Source organism: Stylophora pistillata, chromosome 14 (genome assembly GCF_964205215.1).
Source record: "Stylophora pistillata chromosome 14, jaStyPist1.2, whole genome shotgun sequence".
Classification (NCBI taxonomy): domain Eukaryota; kingdom Metazoa; phylum Cnidaria; class Anthozoa; order Scleractinia; family Pocilloporidae; genus Stylophora; species Stylophora pistillata.
The window spans coordinates 702,501-727,414 of record NC_142532.1 but is presented as its reverse complement, the minus strand read 5'-3'; the positions used below and the strand labels follow the sequence as shown (position 1 = coordinate 727,414).

Sequence of the window (24,914 nt, the reverse complement as noted above, 5' to 3'; positions counted from 1 at the left end):
CCTCTTTTGCTTTCACACTGTAATCTCTGATACTTTTCTTGCTATTACAGGCTCCCACATATCGTTGCAAGGTCATGTAATACAGGTAATGAAATGAAATTTCCCTGGAAATAATTGTAATTGTCCAGGAGAATCGTGCCTGAAATGCATGCACGGGACGGAAACAAAAGACACTGTACCTTAAAATTGTTATGCAAAGTAATACTTACCGCAACCGACTGAAAGAAACAATTCCAGCCCGTAGGCTTTTTTATCGACTTTCGCCTCTCTTTCCCGTCATTTTCTCTTTCGGGTTTATCTTGATCGACATCTGGACTGCGAACATTGCTCTGATTAATCTTGGTTGGAAATGGCGGGAAATGCATGCATGGGACCTGGGAGCCACACTCCCGCTTTCACTCCCACGCGAAAGCGCCGTCTCGAGCACGATCCACGCGTTCAAATTCTCTACTTTCGCATGACCCATAATGCTTTGCGCCATCTTGAATTCTCGTCGGACGAGAATTTCAGATGGCGCATGAATGATTAGGTAAATTAAAATGGTTAAAAGTGACTTTTGTTGTGCCCATGGTTGCTCGAATAACCGTAAACGAAATCCAGAATTAAAGTTCTACAGAATTCCAAAAGAAGAAAGGCGAAGAAGAGCTTGGTTGCAACGTATAAGACGAGAGAATTTCACTCCAACAGACTACACTCGTCTTTGCTCAGTGCACTTGGGTGTTACGAAAACGAAGACCCTCGAAAACGAAGACCTAAGACCTAAGACCCGGTCTTCGTTTTCGTACTACGAAAACGAAGACCCTGTAAACAGAAAACCGTAGAAATTACAACTTAAACACACATTAAACAGTAACAACGCTTAGTAATATAATAGACATTACGAATGTCAGACAACTCGCCCCCTGGACAATTAGCCCCAGACGATTAGCCCCCAGTCTTTGGACGATTAGCCCCCAGTCTTTGGATGATTAGCCCCCAGTCTTAATGTAAAGGAGAACTTACGTTCATCTTTTGGTCATTGACTTTTATGTGTTTGTGGCTCCTAATGCAGTTTTTTTTTTGTGAATGGTTATCATTATCAAAATGTACTTAATTTTTACTAAATTTCATTTACATAGGTTGCACGAGGTGAGCACAGGCCTCCCGAAGTTTTTTGGAATTCCTTTGGCCGTCTTCATATTGAATCCAGAGGTCGAAGAGTCTTCTCTGCATTGTTCGTTACATGAGGGGACGCAAATCGTCTGCACTGCAAGTACCCCGGAAAGTCCCATACATTTTCTTAGACTAAAAGTCTAAGAAAATGTATGGGGCTTTTTGAGCGCTCCAGGCAGCTTTCCTGTAAGGCGTCATAATCTTGTTGCTGCCGACATCGATGTGACAGATAATTGCTTTTACTGTGTTTTTTTTGCCGGCTTATATTGTCATCAAGTTTCAATAAGACGGCTCTCATTTTTCACGAGAACAATAAAGTTTTTGTAAATTACGAGATCGGATGCACGCACTGTTTCAACTAATTCGCTCTTCTTGCTTGGGAATACATTAATAAAATGTCGGCGGACCTTGAGACCTCCACAAAGCTGGAAATACCAAATAAACGGGGGGTAAAATCGCGAAAAAATACTCCCAAGGAGAAACGTAAACAAAGTAGAGAATGGAGAAAGCGAAAGCGACAGCAGAAGAAAGCGGGTAATCTGGCTTAAGTTCTGCCTGGCATCGATGGTGGACCAAATGTGGCTGAGACAAACTCTATTGATAAAAAATCATTTTCTCCAAATCTGGATACAAAATAGGTAGGCAACGAAAGCGGACTTATCATGCTTAAGGCTAATTCTAAAGAAGAAATGGAAAGTAATGTGAAGCGACCACGATTAACAACCGTTTTAGATGTAAATTATTCAAGATCAAGAATGCTTCGGAGGGCGCTTGGAGACGATGCAAGACGAAGGCGGGCTCAATATTGAAGGACGTTTTTGGCACAGACAACTTTTAAACGTATTGGTAGTTAGAAAAATATCCATTTGAAGAGTCATCACGAGACTCAGGTAAACAGAACTTCAAATATTCGAAAAGGCTGATTGCTGTGGAGTGACGTCATAAACCGGCTAAGTGTATTTGCTGCCTTATGTTTTGTTGTGAATGTTGGTTTTGTGGTGTATCAGAACTCAATACCGTTAAATTTCATTAAAGATCCATCAAAGTGCCTGAGTTTGATTTTGCAGCTTATAGTGGTTGATGGAAGATGCATTTAAAGTTAAATTTCCCGTAGGTACTATAAGTTGGAATCACCTGAAACCCCCAAGGAAACTATCTGAAATTACCTGAAAATATCTCGAAACAATTTAAAACAACATGAAAGCACCTAAAAAACTACGGGTGACATCAGAAAATAAGTGTTAACAATCGAGTTTATCCACAGGGAACCCGGCTTACGGATATCGTATATTATGCCCTTCAGTACAGAATAGGCACCACAAACAGGTCTTCAAGGAAACATTCCATTGTTCTTGTTGAAAACACACTCAATTGGCTCTACGAATGGCTGGGAGCTGCACGGGAATATGCGAATTCATTTCTTGACAAGGCACTTGCGTGACAATAACGACATGAGATCACGAATGCAAAGAAGAAACTGTTTTAAATCGAAAGAAATACGTGAAGTTTTTTCAACGGGATCATGCAAATTATATATGAAAAAGCCCAGGAAGGCCTGAAGATTTTCAAACTTCCTAAGGAAATGTTGAACATTATGTTTTTCTTTAATCAGAGACGAATTTATAGCGTGACCTAGAATTTCAATGACTTTGTCATTGCAAAAGTGAAATATATGTGGATTTTTTGCAAGGTAATTTACTGCAAATGCCAGAATATAGCTGATGAATGGTGGCCTTAACTTCCACTGCCTAAGTAAATTTCAGGTGATTCCAACTTTTAGTACCTACGTTAAATTTCCAGGTTATTTATGTCTGTCAATCTTGACTCTTCATATTTTTTTATTTTTGCAATGTTTTTATGTTACATGTCGAGCCATGTTATGCTACTCAAGCAAAAAGGTGGTTATACTAACAAATATATAAATGAACTTTGCCAGCGAGGCCGGATTGGACACAGAGTGCTGTGTATTCTGCAAAGTTATTAAGGTAGGTTATACCTGCAATTGCTAAATGACATGCATCATAGCAGAATTCTACAGTAACACAAAACATTTTCAGGTTACCGGTATTTGTGATGCAATTTATTTCTAATCAATTAGTGACAGCTTTCTTGACTTTATGGAAAGGCAGAAATCTGTCCACAAACATGAACATATTTTATCTGTGGTGAACAGGGATTATATATCTACAAATAATAGTGAATATTATGACTTTAGCCAAGTTAATTCATTATTAAGTCGTACGTGCACTTTATTGATAGGAATGTGCCTGTCCTGATGTTCCTCGTGGGGAAGTCTGTGCTGAGTGTTTCCCAAAGAGCAAAGCAAATATTGGGGGAGGGGGGGGGGGGTAGGTAGAACTCTGCATTTCCGTATTGACATGCATAAAAACGTCCAGCTTGCAGTATGGTACTTCACTTTCTATTTGGAACCCATGTCTTTAAATCTCACTTGGGATACTCAGTTTGACAGACAGTTACCAGCAGAAATATGGTAGCTTTGGATTATAAAGGTGGAAACTAAATTCACTGTTTTTTTTTTCCCTCTCTGTTTCAGATGGACAGGATTAAGAGATGACTTGCTCTTTCCCCTTGAAGAGGAACCATGTGATGTCAATTTATGTGCTCTGCATGCAATGTATAACACTTGAATTTTTAAATTGTGTACACCTATTGTAATATGGCACAGTCAACATTGTTTTCTTTTAAAGAAATCTATTTTCTTGAAGTTTAATCCTGTAATAATAATATTTTTGTTTAGTGTTGCCTGATCACTTCTGAGATAAATATATATTTGTCATATTTCTTTGATTAATATAGCATTCAGCGTAATGCCAGAGGGCTTCTGGGATATATAGCAAACTTAGTTTTTCATTCACGGTTAATAGAGGGAAATGCTGTCTTTCCTTTCTGGTTCACCCAGGTTGAATTCCTGGCATTCAATGTAATGCCTGAGTGCTTCAGGGATATATAAAATACTTAGCTTTTCATTCATGGTTAATATAGCGAAGTGTTCTCTATCCTTTCTGGTTCTGGCATTCACAGTAATGCTGGAGCACTTCTGGGATATATAACATACTTAGCTTTTCTCTCATGTTCAGTGTAGGGAAGTGTTTTATAAACTTTCTGGTTCACCCAGGTTGAAGTCCTAGCATTCAGTGTAATGCCTGAGCGCTTCTGGGATATATAACATACTTAGATTTTCATTCATGATTAATATAGGGAAGTGTTGTCTATCCTTTCTGGTTCACCCAGGCTGAAGTCCTGGCATTCAGAGTAATGCCTGAATGCTTCTAGGACACACGACATACTTAGTTTTTCATTCACGAATATTATAGGGAAGTGTTGTCTATCGTTTGTGGTTCACCCAGGCTGAAGTCCTGACATTCAGTGTAATGCCTGAGTGCTTCTGGGATATATAGCATACTTTATAGTTTTTCATTCATGGTCAATCTTGGGAAGTGTTGTCTATCCTTTCTGGTTCACACAGGCTGAAGTCCTGGTATTTAGTGTAGTTAACGCCGGAGTGCTTCAGGGATACATAACATACTTAGCTTTTCAGTCATGGTTAATATAGGGAAGTGTTGTTTATCTTTTCTGGTTCACCCAGGCTGAAGTCCTGATATTAAGAGTAATGCCTTAGTGCTTCTGGAATACATAACATACTTAGTTTCTTTGACAATCACAAGTTAATCTAGGAAATTGATGCCTATCCTTACCAGTTCACCCAGGCAGAAGTCCTGGCATTCATTGTAATGCCTTAGTGCTTCTGGGATATATAACATACTTAGGTTTTCATTCATGGTTAATATAGGGAAGTGTTTTCTATCCTTTCTGGTTCACCCAGGCTGAAGTACTGGCATTCAGAGTAATACCTAAGCGCTTCTGGGATATATAACGTGAAGAAATTCTTGTGACCCAAACTGTTCTGCTCTTTGAGCTCTTCACCTATCTGCAGCAGAGCGACAATAATAAATGGTCATTTGAGACACAAATTTGAAAAACAGTTTCATTTACTGCTAGAAGGCGCCCTGCAAACCGCGACGGGAAGAGAACTTCAAAACACAAAGTGCTGCGAAAAAAAAAAGAATGAATAAATCAAGGCAAAACAAAAGCTGGTACATTTCTTTGCGAAGCTAGATCATGAAATTTCCGATGCGATGTTTTTGTAGGACGTAAACACATGACGACGACTGATTTCCTGACAAACTGGGCAATACGAGATAACATGAATTATGCAACAACACGAAATAATGCGCACAGCCTCAAGTAATCTATATACCATATTTCCTTGAATAGGCGCCCACCCCTCGGCCATCCAAACTTCAAATGCGCTGGAATTTTTCTTGTTGACAAAGGGGCGTCTCTGGGTGTGCCACCTTAAAGTACAGCCTAATTACTATGCTCATATAAAGAGTTTAAAAATACAGAATTGCTGGGTTATACTGCACTTTTGGGTGTGCCACCTGAAAGTACAGCCTATTGACTATGATGAGAGAAAGAGTGTAAAAGTACAAAATATGCTGGGTTAAACTGCACTTTTTGGTGTGCCACCTTAAAGTACAGCCTATTGACTATGATGAGAGAAAGAGTGTAAAAGTACAAAATATGCTGGGTTAAACTGCACTTTTGGGTGTGCCACCTTAAAGTACAGCCTATTGACTACGATCAGAGAAAGAGTGTAAAAATACAAAATTGCTGGGTTATACTGAACTTTTGGGTGTGCCACCTTAAAGTACAGACCACTGACTATGATCATATAAAGAATTTAAAAATATAGAAATGCTGGGTTATACTGCACTTTTGGGTGTGCCACCTTAAAGTACAGACTACTGACTACGATCAAATAAAGAATTTAAAAATACAGAAATGCTGGGTTATACTGCACTTTTGGGTGTGCCACCTTAAAGTACAGACTACTGACTACGATCATATAAAGAATTTAAAAATACAGAAATGCTGGGTTATACTGCACTTTTGGGTGTGCCACCTTAAAGTACAGACTACTGACTACGATCATATAAAGAATTTAAAAATACAAAAATGCTGGGTTATACTGCACTTTTGAGTGTGCTACCTTAAAGTACAGACTACAGACTACGATCATATAAAGAATTTAAAAATACAAAAATGCTGGGTTATACTGCACTTTTGGGTGTGCCACCTTAAAGTACAGACTACTGACTATGATCATATAAAGAATTTAAAAATACAGAAATGCTGGGTTATACTGCACTTTTGGGTGTGTCACCTTAAAGTACAGCCTATTGACTATGATCAGAGAAAGAGTGTAAAAGTACAAAAAATGCTGGATTAAACTGCACTTTTGGGTGTGCCACCTTAAAGTACAGACTAGACTACGATCGTATAAAGAATTTAAAAATACAGAAATGCTGGGTTATACTGCACTTTTGGGTGTGCCACCTTAAAGTACAGCCTATTGACTACAATCATAGAGAGAGTGTAAAAGTACAAAAAATGCTGGGTTACACTGCACTTTTGGGTGTGCCACCTTAATGTACAGACTACTGACTACGATCATATAAAGAGTTTAAAAATAGAGAAATGCTGGGTTATACCGCACTTTTTGGTGTGCCACCTTAAAGTACAGCCTTTTGACTATGATCCTGGAAAGAGTGTCAAAATACAAAAATGCTGGGTTATACTGTACTTTTGGGTGTGCCACCTTAAAGTACAGCCTGTTGAATATGATCATAGAAAGAGTGTAAAAATACAATAATGCTGGGTTACACTGCACTTTTGGGTGTGCCACCTTAAAGTACAGACTACTGACTACAATCATATAAAGAGTTTCAAACTACAGAATTGCTGGGTTATACTGCACTCTTGGGTGTGCCACCTTAACGTACAGCCTATTGACTACGATCATAGAAAGAGTGTAAAAATACAAAAATGCTGGGTTATACTGCACTTTTGGGTGTGCCACCTTAAAGTACAGTCTATTGACTACAATCATAAAAAGAGTGTAAAAATACAAAAATACTGGGTTATACTGTACTTTTGGGTGTGCCACCTTAAAGTACAGTCTACTAAATAAGATGATAGAAAGAGTGTAAAAATACAAAAATGCTGGGTTATACTGCACTTTAGGGTGTGCCACCTAAAGTACAGACTTCTACATATGATTAATAGGAAAGGTAATAAATACTAAATAAGAAAGGTAATTAGTGCATACTGTGAAATTGAAAAGGAAGCAAGTACTTACAAATGGTGCCCATTTCAAAAGCGCTCTCCGACGAAACATCTGGGCACTGCACAATATAAACCACACCTCATAATTTACAGAAAAATAAACAAGAACTGTTGAACCACAAGTGAAGGTACTCGCCAATGCCACCTCTGGTATCAAAGACTTACATCAACACGGGACTGACAAAATGTAACACAGTTAAGAATAAAATTCTTAGCTGTGTTTACATCTGTGTAGGAGAGCTTCAACTTGTCCGGCGGAAGGGAGAATCCCACAATCTCTTCAAGGTTTTGAAGAATTTCAAATTCTGTTGGACCTGAAATGTGTTTTATCATAATGGGAAAATAATAGATATACCCACAAAGTGAATCAATTGTAAAATACACACAAAGCCAATAATTTGACCACTCATGCACCCGACATAGAGCTAACATGAATATTCTGCTTTGAAATAGCAGACTACTGACCACTCTTCTTCTTAACAGAAATTCTATCACCATGAAAAGACTCTGGGCCAAAGCACTTCAGGGCTTGATTGGCTTCTGGAAGTGAACCAATCATTTACTGCATTGAACTTCATGCCATCAACAAAAATTCCTTGGTTCTTGATGATTCTCTTTTGTTCATTTAGATCCTTTAAAAGTACCTTCAGGCTTTCCCTATCAAAATAACATTAGGCATGAAGACAACCGATGAAACTTGTTGTTTATGCAGAGCTTATGTTGGGGTAATGTTCTTATAATGCAAAAGGATTTGCAGTTTTTTTCCTCTTTCTGTTTAATTCCTAATGTGTGGGTATTGTTTTGTTGTTGTGTGTGTGTGTGTGTGTGTGTGTGTGTGTGTGTGTGTGCGTGTGTGTGTGTGTGTATTTGTGTGTATTACATTTGTCAGATCTTAGAGCCAGTACTGGAAATTGAGTCAACAATACAACTATGAAAACTGTAACATATATGTTCAATAAAACTATGAGCTTTCAGTAAGGAAAGCTTTATAAGAAAGTGTCTCTACTTTGCAAATTAAAAACTTTGTAACCACGTCAAGCAAAGGAGAAAAAGTATTTTAGTAACATAAAATAATAGAAATTAATGATGAACCTGTTTTCTTTACAATTGGCAATGGCCAGAGGGTAGACAGACTTTGCACTCTCTATGTTGTAAACAGGGTTAAGACAGGGAACCAGACCAACCAACACCTGATTTCTACCTGATCATAAAAAAATGATAATAGAAATGGTTGTTATAATAATTTCATTCTCATTCATGGGAACAAAAATTATGCATAACCAAACACTTAATCCGAGATAAGGTATTGTTTTATAATTTATGGCAGCAGACTTAAACCTGACAGTCAGTATTTACCACAAAAGGGTCTTCCATCTATCTTCATCAGAAGTTTAAGAGTTGGTGAGCACACATTATGCAGCCTTTGCTCGCGGACAATCAACTCCAAAACAGGAAACAAATCCACCTGATAACCTTGTAAAGGAGAAGGCACCTTTTTCACATCCATGTATTTTTACAAACTCCAAAGATCACTTTTTTGGCCGCCTTCATTTGGTTAAGGTTCAACAATATTGGTGTGTCAGAGGATTTCTAAAACGGAAGCCAAAGAAAGAAAGCAAAAGAAAAATTAAAACAACAAAATTAACATGAAAAATACATCTGATATAACTGAGGTTTAAAAAAATTAGCTATTATCATAGTAATAGTAAATAATAATGAGACTTGCACTTCTACCACTTTCAAGCATTAAATTTGTTACTGTAGAACTGCTTCCAAGTTGGGATAAATTAAATCTGAGTGCAGACATATCCTTTCCAAAAGAAGCCTCTTAAGATTGATAACTAATAACAGACCTTACTAACCCCTGTCCTTCCAAGTTTGGTGATATTGATTACAGCTTGCCAAGTATTACCAGATACCCTTGCCTTGGTCTTGAAATATAATAGCACCCAATCTGGTACTCGGAGGCTTTCCACGTATAAGGAAAATGTTTCATCACCAACAAGCTCTTCCACCGTCCGTTTAACTCCTTTCTTTAGGGCCACATCCTCCACAATCTCATTTACAATAGCCTTGGCCTCAGGATCACCAAAAGCGCACATGCTGGAAAGCACCGTTGATAAATTTTCTCGGCTCCTTTCACAGATGCCTTGTGCATCTTGGAGAACGCGGCTCCCCCTTTTCTTAATAAGGAAAGTCTTTTCTGGGGTCTCCAAATCACTCCTTTCAGAAATCTCCTTTAGATTAGGAGAACTAAGACTGCCTCTGTTTGGAGGAGTCAAATGAACCGAGACAGGCATTTCTTTCGTACTAGCTAGGCGGAGTGTTGAATTGAGGAGTCATTGTAAGGCGCCGAGCTGCACGTGGTCGCTCGCAATTCAAGTCGTTGCCGTCTCCCTTGAGGGAACTCAAATCCAAGCCATTCAAAAATTCTTTAATATTATAAATCGCGGCGGATCCTCCTCCTTCAGAAGCTCTTTTTTCCCTCAGAATAACCGATACAAGCCCAAAAGACGAGCAAACAACTTCAAATGCGCTGGAATTTTTCTTGTTGACGAAGGGGCGCCCGTCGAGAAGCCGAACTTTGTCGCTTTCAATTTGGCAGAAATCTTCTGGAAAAGTTGTCAGGATCGGCGATCGCTTAAAATATTGCAGAGGAGTAATTCCACAAAATTCTGTTGTGAGCACATACCAGTAATTATGCTCGCTTAATGCATCACTGACGACGCGAGAGAAGGTCGTAAAACCTTTCCTCAGCGCCATTTTTTGGGAAAATAACTAAGAAAACTACATGCACTACAAAGCAATCTGGGAAAAAAAAAGAACATTGTCCAGATCCAAAAACAGACACTGTCCAGATCCAACCGAAATGGGCGCTTACGATATTAACCACGCAAACGCTGACATAAAAACCACATATTTAATTGGATTAGAACGCCTGGGGAGTTTGATGTGTACTTCCAGTGCAGACGATTTGCGTCCCCTCATGGGTTGACCGCTGATGTCTCTTCAGCTTTTTGTCTGAAACCAGACGGATCTGCATGTTGACCAATGTAGCTTCCCGGTGAAGTACCTGGTTCAGGATGTGCAGGGACAGCTGTGATCAGTTGTTGCTGAATAAGCTAATACGAGTATTCACAATTGAAGGATCCTTTCATACACATCCCAAGGATCAAGATTTTTACTTCGAACGAAACACGCCATTTGATTGGAGGAATCGTTAATTTAAGAAAACAATGAGCACTGAATTGGGATGACTGAAATGTCTCACGTCAAATTTACATAACTTCGCACATTGCGCGTGGGTTTGAAATAAACAATGAAACAACAATTAGTAAAAGTTCGCGCATTTTGCGATGCTTTGAAATAAACAACAAAGAATAAAATTTCGCACCTTACGCATGGGTTTGAAATAAGCAAACAAGAATGATTAAACGTTCGCACATTGCGCATGGGTTTTCAATAAACAAATAAATAACAATTAGTAAAAGTTCGCACAATGCGCGTGGCGAGTTTGAAATAAGCCCCCATTGACATTAACAAGTAGTCGCCAATAAGTTAAGTTTCGAAGTTTCGTTCCTGGTTTCTTTCCTTTCCTATTTAAGTTCTCGAAATAAACAACATGACGAAGAAACATTTGTAAAATATGTAAACAGAAGGAACACAGTTCACTTTTGTAAAATATACGTTATAATTCGATACGCGTGGCAGAGAAACGTTCGTGAGAAGCAAATAACATGAACATTGTTTATTTCAAAATAAATGATAGGGAAACGTTCGTAAAGTAACACCCGAAGACCGGGGGGTCTTCGTTTCCGTAGTACCGGGTCTTAGGTCTTAGGTCTTCGTTTTCGAGGGTCTTCCTTTTCGTAACACCCCAGTGCACTTTGTTGGAGGTGCAAAGTCTGACGATCCAAATGACAAGGCATTCGTGCCATCAATATTTATCCACAGCCATAGTTCGATGAAGACATTTAGTTCGAGCAAGAACAGTTTAAAAACGGACACTACCGTGTATGTTGAAATTCCAAAGCCAAAGCGAAGGAGACTTGAACTAAATGTAAGTGAAGTTACAACTAGATCCTTGATTTGACACAAGCTTATTTGTTGTCTATAACTCAAGTGTAAGCATATGACTAAAATGCAAAATAACTAATGCTTTGTATTCTTGTTGTTATAATTTTCAGTAACTGAACCAAGACAGAGACCACAACAAGACCAGTTTACTATTGAAGACCACAACATCTGGGAAAGCTGCTTACCTTCAAGCTACAACCTGAAGGAACACGACTACTGCAAGCTTCAAGTCGATCCTGAATCTCTCAAAGTGGATCAGTCAGTCGTAGATGAAATGGTGTTGCTGAACAGGAAAATTGCTGATCTAGGAAAGGAAAATAACTATCTTCGCAGCAAATGTCTTATCCTTGAGAATATCAAGCTAGATGATAAGAGGTTTCAGTTTTAGACTGGCTTTCCAAATTATGCCACCTTTGAAGCCCTCTTTGATTAGTTAGATTGTGTGGCCCTTCAGAAAAAGGAAAATTGGAGAGGATCTGAGATGAAATCCAAAATTCTGACATCAGAAAAAAAATGCCCAAGATCCAAACTTACTTTAAAAGAGGAGTTTTTTATGGTGCTGGTCCGCCTACGTGTGGGTCTTACATTAACAGACCTGGCCCTTAGATTTAGCTTAAGTGAATCAAGTGTGAGTAAAATATTCACCACTTGGGTAAATTTACTACATTTTTATTTGAAGGACCTGTGCCAGATGCCCAGTTACTGTGAAGATCATAGCAAGGCAAAGCAGTTCTCAAAATTCCCTCATTTGAATGTTATTATAAACCGTACAGAAATTTTTGCTAAAAAGCCATCTTCGTTACAGGCTAACAAGGAAATTTATTCAAATTATAAGAGCCACAGCACTTTTAGGTTTTAAGTAGCCATTAATACTTGCGTTGCTATTGTTTATGTTTCCATGGCTTGGGGTGGGAGAACATCTGACAAGCACATTACAGAAAATAGTGCTGACCTTTTAGCAACATTGGAGCAGGGAGATGAGGTTATGGCTGATAGGGGGTGTGACATTAATGATACAATGCGTGAAAGTGGGGTTAAGGTTGCTATTCCGAATTTTAAAGGGCAAGGGAGGTCACAAATGAAAAAAGAAGAGGGGGAAAGGTCTGAAAAAATAGCATAAGCCAGGATTCAAGTCGAAAGGGCAATTCAAAGGATCAAAACTTATCACATTCTTGATAATGAAGTCCGACTGAGTATGGCTCACTTAGCAAAACAGATTTCTACTGTATGTACATATTTAGTTAATTTTCAGAAACCAATTTTAAAGTGAGCACAAACAGTTTTGAAACAGGAACTGGCTATTTTTATTGATTTCTTATAAATATATTTTCATGTTTATAATATATTACCAAGTAAAAATGTTAGCAACACCTAGAGTCTTGGCTGTGAAGCAAGTAAATTATTATTAAAGTTTGTAAATATAATTTCTTGCATATTATTCCATTGAAATCTATTTAAGCAAAAAAGCTATACATGTCACCTGTATTAGAGTGATTTTCATTATGGTTAATCTTAATCTTCATTTCAATTTTGATTATCCCTTGATAAAGTAGGAAAAAACAATGCATAGTTCACCCATACTTCCAAACCAGATTGAAATATCGTTACTCTTGCCTTAAGGTAGATAAAGTGAAGAAATCAATGCCTAATTTACCTATCCTTTCTAAACCATCCTTCACTCTAGGGTATGCGAGCTCCAGTAGCAGTACATTATAATAAAATTGCTCAAGTCTTGACAAGTTATATTAGTGTTCCAAAACTCAGGGTTGTATACTACTCTTTTAATAAATAACTTGATGCCATCTTAAGCAATAAAATCTGTCCACTTTCTTCCAGTGCAAAACAATTGCTGTTGAGTTTGATAATATTATGGATGGTTTTCATTTATGCTATCAGTAGCTTTCACAATGTTAAGCCTCAAGAGAGCAGTTTCTAGTGTTTCACTGTCCTGGGGATGAATTTTCTTCACTTCAATGAAACCGTTATCACCAACAAGTCCATCTGGTGAGGCACCCAAGAAGGGATGGGACTTGGATACAAACAATCCACATGGCTGTACTTCATTCCCTGTGCATTTAGAATATTGATTAATAATTTCCGGTTCTGATTAGATTCCATCCATCATGTATTGTGATTGAAAGGCTTTGTTGTAACAGAGAATTTCTTGCATAGCTTTGGTGAGGCTTGTTGTTTCTTTTATAAGAGCACGCTTACACTTGGATGCAGTGATTCTAGGGAAGCGCTCAGCATGCCACTGGGAGTTCCTGGACTGTTCTCTTGTGGCATTTTCAATTTCATTAATTCTGTCATCATCCACGCTAATCTTCTCAATGATTGACTCTGCTTTCCCAAGAATATCGGACAAGGGTGCAGGATGATCGGGCTTATAATATTTTCTCACTGCTTTCTCGTCGTATCCAGCTCCGATCAAGTACCCTTTTACTATGGACTCTTCCATCAGTAATGGTACTCCATTTAAGTTTTTCTACCAGTCTTTTAGTTTTTGAAGGTGTATAATTGTTGGAGTGTTGGTGCACGAAGTAGAAAATTGTTTGGTAGCATTGCTTCCAGGACCCGAAGTAGAGATTTTTAAAGCGTTACATACGACGTTCACAAGCGCCTTTTTACCGATTGAGTTTTGAAAATCAATAAATAATACTTCGCAGATTTCTTTCAGCCTCGGTTTAGGTAAACTGGACACTTCTTTGAAGGTTTTTGAGAGTTTCAAATTCACCTTGCGTTGAGCACCAAGATCCTCGGTTTTGTTTACTGTGGTTACCCCCCAAGGCGCGAAGCATTAGGGGTCATGCGAAAGTAGAGAATGGCATCGACTGTGATGAATGGCAACGACTGTTCAAAATGGCAACGACTGTTCCGATAAATGGCGATGACTGTTTCAAATGGCAACGGCCGTTTACGAAAGGGAAAATGGCCTCGCCGCCATATCTCGTTCGCGCCAAAGTATGTTGTATTACGCGCGACGAAGCACTTTATATGTTAAGTGTAATTAGAGTCGACAACAAACCATTTATAGATACATGATCTGGTTTTCATATGTACAGCGCCTCAAGATCTACTTAGCATCTTCATCTACTGCAAACTGTGCGGTCATGACAGATCTGTAAATTTGCTAATTCGATTTTCTTGACTACCCCTCAAATTAGAACCCATAACCCAGCTGTCAATTTCAAAGTCGCATAAAGCTCGTCATGTTGGGCCTCCTGTTGCGCATCGACGCTGCTCTAAGACTTGCCCAAGGCGAGCTAACAGCATTTATTTTCTGCTGCTTTTTTCTTTACTCACGCGTAGGACTTCGCCTAAAAAGACGGAATACTTGTACTCCAAGAGGTTACCGCTATTATCTTTCTCTTTTTTTCCGTTTTGCGTGTATTAGAGGAAGGAAAGGCAGTTTCTGTTGACCAATCTCAGGGCAAAATAACGCATATACTTAAAGACACTTGCGTGTCATTGGTGATTAGCTGTGACACGAACATTTACATAACTAAGTATTTATCCAGGTAAGGGAGCGAGGAAGGCGCCGAGGAACTTTCTCTCTTGGAGTGTAACAGTGCCTGAGTTTTATACAGACTTTTTTAAAAAAAGCATTTTTTCGGATCTTCCTCACTTCCCTGAACCTTCTGGCAGAATGGTTTCGAGAAACGAAAGGTGGATGGTAAGTTTTTTCCGAAATTTATTTCATGAGTTTAATTTTAATACAAACAAACCTTCGCAGCCATGCACGGTCTTGATTGAACTTGATGTTTAGCAAATGTTCTTTCAAGCCTCTGTTAGGTATCAGACACTTGTTTGAAAATGTTAAACGATCCGAGAAATGTTATTGTTTCTCTAGTTGATATATCCGAAGTTGGCGTTCGCTAAAATCGCCGTATCGGTGGAACAACCTTGAAGTGAAGGCAAGCAATTACCTTCTAAAAGACGCTGGATGTTTTGATCGATAACACAGACTGAATACCCGGTAATCAGACACGATCCTCAAATTTCCATAGAAGACTTTTTAAACTGAAGATTAGTATTGGATGATTCCTGAATGGCAAATATCATGCGAGTCTAGTAAGATTAGTTTGGTCTGTTAGAGATCGAATATTTCCAGCTAGTGCGTACTCCGTGCAAAGAAAGCGCTGTATCAAAGTCCGAAAGCTACATTGCTTTTGGAATCACTTCAAATTCCCCAAAAAACGACTAATAATTACACTAATTTTGAAAGAACCTTTCCATCAAAATTTCTCGTTACGCAGCTTGCGTTTAAGTTCATTTAGGAACGTGCCCATCTGCAGGACATTTAGATGCATATGTAGGAACCTTCATTTATCCAGCTTAGCCTTAAAGGTTCGACCTTCCGCTGACATATGGATTTTACGTCCCTGATTCCTTGACACGAGGTCTTATCTGTTTTTAACGTGTCTGTAAGTTACATCTTTTACTGAATAAACCTTTTCAGTTGTGTGAAATGCACAGGTGGACAGTATTCAAAATGGCTGCTTAAGTATGTGCTGTATGGACGAAATTTCTTCTTCTCTCGATGAATTTTCATATTTACGGTTAAATTTGATGAGCAGGGATTTGCTAAAGCAAAGGCATAGAAAAAACCAGGAAAGATTTATTACTCGACGTTTCGGGGTCATCGTGACTCCATTATCAAGAGACTAGTGCAAACGGATTCCATCCGCGCCAAGGTGTTTGTTTAAGCCGTTCAGTCTAATTTATGCTATTCTTGTACCTTTCCTTATTTGCATGTTTTTAAACTAGTCTCTTGATAATGGAGTCACGATGACCCCGAAACGTCGAGTAATAAATCTTTCCTGGTTTTTTCTACGGTTAAATTAGCACTCAAATGGCCAAAGACGTATAGAAGTATGGAGTCTTAAACTGAGACCATAAACGACCTCAAACTGGAAAAACAAACTTGTGAGCACATGGTTTTGCAAGGCCACAAAAATACCTAAAACAGGCACAAAAGAGAAGCAAATGCATTAAAAAGAAAATTTGGCGATTTTAAGATGTGAAGTTAGAATGAAGCTATGTTTTGTCGAAGACCGTTAGGTTTTTTTTTCCGTTTAGTGATGATCAGTTACGCTTTGGTTGCATAATCGAGAGCCGATCAAGGTCATCAAACGAGTGAGTAGCCTGGAACAACAAACTTGTGAGCACATGGTTTTGCAAGGCCGCAAAAATACCTAAAACAGACACAAAAGGGAAGCAAATGTATTACAAAAAGAACATTTAACGATTTTGTGAAATGAAGTTAGAATGAAGCTATGTTTTTTCGAATAAAGGCTGATAGTTTCTAAAGAAACTGTTTGGGGCTGCGTCGGCGGGGGTAACGAAATAGTTTGGATATGTCAACAAAGTTGAAATGGTAAATTGGCCACCGCAACGATTACAAAAGCTGACGTTTCGAGCGTTAGCCCTTCGTCGGAGCGAAGACCGAAAACCGTCGAAAGCTGTTAGATTTTTTTTTCGTTTGGCGACGATCAATTACTTCGCTTTGGTTGCATAATCGAGAGCCGATCAAGGTCATCAAACGAGTGAGTAGCCTGGAACAGCAAACTTGTGAGCACATGGTTTTGCAAGGCCGCAAAAATACCTAAAACAGAAAAAAAAAAGGGAAGCAAATGTATTACCAAAAGAACATTTAGCGATTTTTTGATATGAAGTTAGAATGAAGCTATGTTTTGTCGAAAACCGTTAGGTTTTTTTTTCGTTTGGCGACGATCAATTACGCTTTGGTTGCATAATCGACAGCCGATCAAGGTCATTAAACGACTGAGTAACCCGTAGTCTGATATTTCTGAAAAATTAATAGATTGAGAGAACTTACACAATCCAAACTATTATATGTCGATGAGGAACTTCTAAACGATCACCTCTAACGTTCGGTTATGTCTAGTGCAAGGCTCAGAATAGGGAGCCCCGGATGACTGCGTTGGGTCCGCCGTCGGTCACGGTTCTAAAAATAACCAAATAACTGGTAGTCAGAAATATTTCGAAAAACTTAAGAAATCGAGACAACTTATACAATCCAAACTATTATAATAGCGATCCCGAGGAGATTTATAACTTTCGTGTATAACGCTCTGTTTACACTGGGCTAAGTGTTAGCATTCATGATTTCATTCCAACTTAAACTTGCAATGTCAACTGTTGCGCATATGTCCATGATCAACCTAAAAAAGGACAGTGTCATCATCTTTCATCATGAAGAGAGCAAAGACAAGATGAATAACTTTATATTTACTTGAAATTTTACTTTTCCTACCTTCTCTGAAAGATGTAAATATTCCGTGACTCAAAGTGAAATTCTTAGACTATTCCTACGCCTTGAAGTTATTATTATTATTTGCTGACCTGTGACAACCCTGCCTTACATTGTTATGCTGGAGACAACAAAGCATTATTTCTTTTTCAAATTGCTTCTCGTTTACCAAAGAAACAATGAAGGACACACACCATCAGCTTTCAATCTCCCAGTTCGGCCGTCTGAAAATTTAGAATCCTCGTCTTGGAATGTTCAGAGCACACTTTGATACCAAATGTTACCTTTAAGCCTTTATTTTGATCTTATATATTCCTAAAAATCCATATCTGTTTGAAAGAAACTGAAAACAACCATGATATTTAGGATTTGACAAGAGACAACATTATTTCTTCAGACGTTTCTGATCATTTATTATGTCTTATATAGCTCTGTATGGCTTTGTAGAGCTCTGTGAAGCGGCGTACAGCCCTGTTCAGCTGTCAGTAGCTGTGTATTGCCCTGTATAGCTGTGCATAGTCATGCATCGTTGTTTTGACTCTTTTATAGCTGGGTATAGCTCTGTACAGCTTTGAAGAGCTCTCTATAGCTGCGCATAGTTGTGTGTAGCTGTGTATAGCCCTGTGTAGCTGTGCACAACCGTGTATAGCTATGTATAGCCGTGTATAGCCTTCTATAGCCTTGGCGGTGTGGCTGTGTATTGTTGTGTATACTTGTGTATAACCTTGTGTAGCTGTGTATACTGTCCTGTATAGCTGTGTATAGCTATGTATGGCTGTGTATAAATAATTTGGATATATCAACAAAGTTGAAATGGTAAATCGGCCACCGTAACGATTACAAAAGCTGACGTTTCGAGCGTTAGCCCTTCGAGCGTTAGCCCTTCGTCGCTCCAACGAAGGGCTAACGCTCGAAACGTCAGCTTTTGTAATCGTTACGGTGGCCAATTTACCATTTCAACTTTGTTGATATATCCAAAACATTTTCATCACAGCCTAGTCGCTTATTGGAATAGGCATGCAGTTGCAAGTAACCCCTTTAGTACCAATTTCCAAAGGTCTCCTATCAGCTAACACCATGAAGAATCAAGTGACCATCTAAATATTATTATTTGTTACCTTTCAATTATGAGTTGAATGTTTATTAGAAAATATACTCTTGGATCATCTTTCTCCTGTGAAACAGGGTACTCATAAATACATGGGATGCAGCAAGTTTTCTGTTTTGCATGTGAGACAAATATTCGGCAAAACTACCCTCTTGCGCCATTAAAACAACCTCTAGTTCTTTTCAATACCACAAAAACCATGCTTATACCAGTAGCAATCTACTGCGAAGGATCATGCATCATACGTATGTATGATTCTTTTAAATATTTGAAAAATTTGAGGTCAAGTATCTCCCTTTGCCAGAAAGCTGCAACTCTAATTTTAGTGCCCCTCAATAATTCATTATTTCATCTCTGAAAACCATCAAAATCATTTTTGGGCACTGCCCTCTTTTTGATGCCTTTTGAAATCTGCAACTGTGACAAGCTTCCCTCAACTACACCTGTCATGTAATTGTGACTCTAAGAATGCATTTACAAGGGATGTACCGATATGTACAGATGTATGCCCATCCCCAGAGTAACTGGTTAAATATCATTAAAGTGGGGGCTTCATACATTTCACCTTTTGAAGCAATTTCCTTGCTGAAAACCTAGAAAAACCTGTGGTGTATCTCCTCCAGGAAAACAGAAACCAGTTTGTGTTTCAGTTTTGGGGTAGACCCTTTGAACAGGCAAAGTTTCATAGAAATCGGAGAAAGGGCATGTAGCACGACTGCCTGGTGCTGTTGTGGATGCACTGTTCACCTTAGAAGCCTTTGTAAATGTAGTAAACCATTTTGTAAATGTCCAAATGTAGTAAAACTGTTCAGAGAGCTTTTTATATGATCACTTGCCTTGCTTTCAGCTTGTGATTCCCTTCCTTTGTGTTTTCCCAACTTCCAGTGAGACTTTATTCCATTACAGAGCCCAGAAAAATGTGCACTATTGCTTAATTGTTGTGTTCACTTTTGATTACCCTGCTAAGTGTGCTGTAAAATACTAAAAATGGCTGACTGTGATGAATGTCTGATGCAGATGGCAAATATCAGGGTGCTTCAATCTACAGTAGTGATGCATGAAACAATGAGTATTATTGATAATTATTTTGCCTTACTACATCACTGATAGTGAGGGAAGTAACATGACTTGCAGCTATTCTTGATTGTGTGGTCATAAAGATTAAAAGGTCAGGAATTATATATCCTTTCGAGATTTTAGTTTGGTTAGTTGTTAAAGAAGGTGAATACTTATCTTTTTACAAATGTTCAGTCTGAGAGGGTTTTTTCTCTTGTGATATAGCAAGTTTGAATTTCTAAGCTTTTGTGTGACACGGTATTTAAATGGCAGCTAAGAACCCTGTCATGTAGGTTTAAAAAAGTGACTTATCTGCTGAGATTTTGCAATCTGAACAGTCCTTCAGAAGAAGATTAAAGGCTATGTACATATGAAATATGTTTTTGTTAGCTTCTGGCCACCATACTTGTGCCCCCCATCAGAGGGCCGTGCACAAACATGAAAAGCCGTATAGATTTGGGCAAAACATTTCTCTGAATATCTAGGCAAAAAACATCACACAGACCTGAATCTTTGTGATACGTTTTGAATAGTCATTTTTTTTTTGCATTGTTTCTTGACTTTATTTGTTGTGAGAATATTTAAAAGGCAGGACTTAAAATGTTTGTTTTGGTTATAGCTTGGTCCATTTTAGTGTACTCCATTAGGGTAGTGATTGGACTAGCTGCAGTCTGTGTTTTGTCCATCACCATTGATGGGAATTATGCTAATAAAAAATCTTGTTGTTTTGTTGGCCTTAATATCTATAAAATTTCAATTGTCTTTCGGTCAGTAAGTCTCTAAGAATGTTAACTTTAAAATATATATTACCAAGGTGGAGGTAGGCACTAGCTAGCTAACATTATGTCACTTACAAGCTACTTTTGTGTTGTATATTGTAGACCTTGAGATACCCACTGATACACTGACTTTACAGCTACACTGTTGATGTTGAGATGGCCACTAACATGACAACGTAATGGCTACCTTTGCAATGGTGTATTGTAGCCCTTTTTTTAACTATGTTATAGTTACTTTATAGTGTTTTCCTGTATTCAAATTTGAGAGGATTCCTCTGAGATTCCTCTCTCTTTTTTTGTTCTTGATAAAATAATGAACTAACTGATGCATACATCCAACTCCTCAGGGAGATTCTTTTTACCACTCTCTTTTTTGCAAACAGTACAAAAAAAAAATTAGAACAGTGTGGGGCTCATGCAAGGTCTTCCTCTGCTTATTTTTGTTTTTTTTGTTAAGCAATGAGTTTGGCAACATATCAAGTTTTTCCAGCAGAATACATTAATTTTTTTATCTTTTAGTATGGAGGTGTTTTTTGCCTTCAACAAAAAACTGACCCTGAAATTTGGTTCTTTAAGTTGGACATATGAACACAGTTTTGGTGTGGGGGGAACTGTGATGTGACCAAACCCATCTTTAAAAGTTCAGATACCAGGGGGTTATCAGGGGGGGGATGTTGAAGTTTCAAAGTGATCAAAACATTACTTTGTCAAAGGGGCTGCTGTGAAAGGCATCACTGCAAAAGGGGCAATTTGTTTTTTTAAGCTTAACAATGGTGATCTTGTCACATTGAAGGTAACATGATTTTTTCACTCGTAAAGATATATTTTTGCGCAAAAGGTCACCTTGTATTTCATTGGTGTTTCATAAATGAAGGTATATGATGCATCGCAAGAGACATTAGCCTTATTGTTTGCATTTGAACCCAGGAGCCTAAATATTGCAACGAGAATTTTAATTTTTAATCCTTACTTTTAATTTTAATCTTAATTTTTAGATACAAATTTTGAACTTATTCTTTTATATATTTGTGTTTTATTATTGAATCAGATGTAATTTTTAATCTACAAATTTTCAGTGTGAAATATTCAGTTGTAAAGCACCACGAGCCCATCGATGCGGCACTGTAGAAATCCTTTTTATTAGGATCAAAATTTTCAGTTCAAAACAGGCATGTGTTAAACTGTTTTTGAGCAAGATTCTTGAATTTCATTTGCCTCTTTCTAAGTGGTAATCTAAATGCAGGAATTCATTAGGGTCTCTTGACCATTCCCCCTCTCCATGAAAATGTTCCCTTTTGTTTACTTACAATCCCAGTCTTCTTTCTTTGGAATTCCCCCCATCTCAAAGAATGTGTTTACATTGAATTGTAAATCAACCACTGCTACTGGATTACATGACATTGTAGTCTTGAGGTAAATCCATGCATTCTGATTTGTTCCTATGTCATTGGATTTTGCTGTACAGAGTGTTTCCCCAGAAAAGGCCATAAGCCGTTTATTTTTGTTCTTAAAGGGCTGCAAATTGAAAGTAAACAAGTTAAGTCCAAGTGACCTATATTCATCTACTTCCTTAAACCTGGCTTGCTTGAGCAGCAGCTAGGAATAATGACTCTCAGTTGTTTAAGTATAGAATTTTATATGGTAACAAAATTGTTTACACATTGATCTTTTCAACCCCCTATTACTTCAATTTTATTTCTTTTTCCCGTGTTTAGTTGACCCAATCCCCCTCCCTTCCAAAACAATGTTGTATCGTGATTCCATGAACTTTCAGCCAACATTGAATGTGGGAAGGGGGTCTATTAAGGATTAGGAGTGTGGTAGAAACAGGGCTATTATAAACTTCACATATATAGAACTCTTCAAATATGATTTGTCAACTAATTGTGACAGTGATTGTCACTGCACTTGGTCCCTACAGCCATGACCTTTGGGCAAATAATCTTCAGTTTAGCCCTTGCGCTTGGAAGTTAGTATTAGAATGCTATATTATTTGTGCACTGTATCAACTTGTACAAGAGAGGTAGGAACTGAGTACAACTGAGTATCGATGAATGGTCAGCAAAGCCTAGTGAAATGCTGTGGGTAACCTTGAAATGGACTGGTAATCCTATTCATGGGTTGTTAGAGATACAAGTAGTCACTTCATGTGACCATGGACAGGGGTTGATCATGCATATACGAGACTAAATTATCACGTTTTTATTTTGTACACAGATATTGATTATCGCCCTCTCAGTTGTGTTAATAATTACAGCAGTTATTCAAGTGCAATTAATTCTGTCAGTGCAAAGACGTGTACCAGGTAAGATTGTAAAGACTCAAAGAGCTATACACCAACTGAATTTTATTAATAAACCAACTGTTTAATCTTTGTTTTGTTATGACTATGTTGCTTAAAGTTTTTGTTTTTTTTTCACACCACCTCCCAGTTAGCTCAATGGATAGAGCGCTGGACTGTTGTGCGGGAGGTCGAGGGTTCGAGCCCCAGCTGGACCAACACTCAGGGTCTTAAAATAATTGAGAAGAATTTGCTACCTTTCTATAACATCAAGAAATGGTTAGATATTCTAGTCTTCTCGGATAGGGACGAATAAATGGTGGTCCCGTCTCCTGCAGGGTTAGGGGTAGGAGACGTTAATTACCCACACATGAGATTACTGGGTGATGGATATCCTCCCCTGGGGTGGGGGGTGGGTGTTTTAGGGGGCCACTAGGGAGAATGCTGTAAAGTAATTGGTGTCACCCTCTTAAAATAAAAGTTAGTATTATTATTACTTTATGATGAACCCTTTGGCACTTATTTTTGATGGTGAATTCTCCCCTCTAACTGCTGCACAGTTCCTAGTAAGTTAGTCATGAGATTTTGGTGTTAGATCAAGATCACAACTTGTACTTGATTAGTTTAAGTGTTCTCATTACCTGTTTCCTGGAAGATGTATGGATATTATAGGAAGAAGTTACATGTTCAGTAATCACTTGTGGGAGTTGAGTGGTTAAGGTCAAGCGATGACTTAAGATTAATTTGTAAGACACAAGAGCAGAGGATCCAGGCTTGGTCTCTACCTGGATTACTGTGGAACTGACACATTGTCACAGAAACCTGTGAACTTGCCATGGGGGGGGGGGGGGGGAAGGAGGGGTGACAACGGAAGTATGCTCCAGAAACCGTTTGATTTTAATCTCAGTCATTGAGAGTATTTTTATAATTTACTTTCTGCCATCCTTGTGCTTTAAAAACTGTCTTTAAATGTGCTAAAGAATTAGTCTTTTGATGTTGCTATTTGAAACTAGCATGGCCACGGACACAAAAACTTGTGGTCCTTTTAATAAGACTGCCTTTTAGTGAAGCTCCTGAGGTAAGTTGCAAGTTGAACTCAATTGCAAGCTCATGAAATACAGCACAGTACCAAAAAATACTTAGTGAGACTTACACCCACCAAAACTTCTAACAAACTAATTTTTTTTTTTCAGAAGAATCAAGTATAGAAGCAACCACCAATTGTCCCCCAGAACAACACGTTCTTTTTCTCAAGACACACAAAGCAGGTTCAAGCACATTGGCGAACATTTTCTTTCGTTATGGCGATTCTCGCAATCTTTCCTTTGTTCTTGGCTCGCACACGCTGATTGGATGGCCGACGCGATTCCGAATTGGACAAGCTCTTGCTTTCGATGGAACTCGGCCGAATTTTCTTTGCAGTCACACAAGATTTAATAAGAAAGCTATGAACCATTTGTTTCCTAGACACGCCAGCAAATACGTGACGATCATTAGAAACCCCGTCAAACAGTTCGAGTCAGCTTTTAACTACATGGAAATCGGGAGAACGTTTGGTTTTGGGGGAAACCAAACAGAATCATTGAAAGCGTTTCTAAGGAATGGAACTACTTATAGCGACATAAGAAAATCAACTTTAGCCAGAAATCCACAAATGTTTGATCTGGGTTTGGATTTCAAGTTTTATCAGGATGCCAAAGCCATTAAAGGGTACATTGAATTCCTGGAAAAGGAGTTTGATTTGGTTTTAATTGCAGACTATTTCGATGAATCTGTGGTTCTTATGAAGCGATTACTTTGCTGGGGATTGGAAGAAATACTTTTTGTAAAAACCAATGAACGGCTAGACAAGGATAAAGCCGCTGAACTGTCAGATGATACAATAGAGAACATTAAACGGTGGAACAAAGGCGACATGTTGCTCTACGAACACTTCAACCAAACTCTTTGGTGGAGAATAGAAAAAGAAGGAAAAGG

General features: G+C 38.3%; 2 protein-coding genes, 2 long non-coding RNA genes and 1 pseudogene across 13 annotated transcripts in view; 3 read left to right on the top strand and 2 right to left on the bottom strand.

The window, feature by feature from the left end:
- Window positions 1-1,227: 1,227 nt before the first annotated feature.
- LOC148716054 (uncharacterized) lies at window positions 1,228-3,964 on the top strand. The gene is made up of 2 exons (XR_015995217.1): window positions 1,228-3,137; window positions 3,707-3,964. It is a non-coding gene; the product is annotated as an uncharacterized LOC148716054 (long non-coding RNA).
- Window positions 3,217-11,134, bottom strand: LOC148716053 (uncharacterized). 10 transcript variants are annotated; one of them, XR_015995211.1, is made up of 6 exons: window positions 9,216-10,448; window positions 8,719-8,952; window positions 8,455-8,563; window positions 7,828-8,019; window positions 6,923-7,676; window positions 3,217-6,488 (listed from the first exon to the last, which is right to left on the bottom strand). XR_015995211.1 is itself a non-coding variant. In XM_088744733.1 (5 exons), the coding sequence occupies exons 2-5, from the start codon at window positions 8,867-8,869 to the stop codon at window positions 7,661-7,663; spliced, it is 438 nt and encodes a 145-aa protein (XP_088600859.1). In that variant the 5' UTR covers window positions 8,870-8,952; window positions 9,216-11,134; the 3' UTR covers window positions 3,217-7,660. The 10 variants fall into 10 exon arrangements, 3 of the variants coding, with proteins under 3 accessions (XP_088600859.1, XP_088600860.1, XP_088600858.1); XR_015995213.1 differs by having other exon boundaries at window positions 3,217-5,548; window positions 7,376-7,676; XR_015995214.1 differs by having other exon boundaries at window positions 3,217-5,221; window positions 7,376-7,676.
- Window positions 11,135-11,653: 519 nt separating this feature from the next.
- LOC148716052 (uncharacterized) lies at window positions 11,654-12,863 on the top strand (annotated as a pseudogene).
- A 1,838-nt stretch (window positions 12,864-14,701) lies between these two features.
- The window catches only part of LOC148716050 (galactose-3-O-sulfotransferase 2-like), an 11,005-nt gene continuing 792 nt past the window's right edge, over window positions 14,702-24,914 (top strand). Inside the window, exons 1-3 of the mRNA XM_088744726.1 lie at window positions 14,702-15,112; window positions 22,874-22,961; window positions 24,131-24,914. The exon at window positions 24,131-24,914 is cut by the window's right edge and continues 792 nt beyond it. Coding sequence (XP_088600852.1) covers window positions 15,086-15,112; window positions 22,874-22,961; window positions 24,131-24,914 — 899 coding nt within the window. The 5' untranslated portion in view covers window positions 14,702-15,085. The remainder of the gene's footprint in view (window positions 15,113-22,873; window positions 22,962-24,130) is intronic.
- LOC148716051 (uncharacterized) lies at window positions 16,897-17,741 on the bottom strand. Its single transcript, XR_015995220.1, has 3 exons — window positions 17,717-17,741; window positions 17,279-17,407; window positions 16,897-17,044 (listed from the first exon to the last, which is right to left on the bottom strand). It is a non-coding gene; the product is annotated as an uncharacterized LOC148716051 (long non-coding RNA).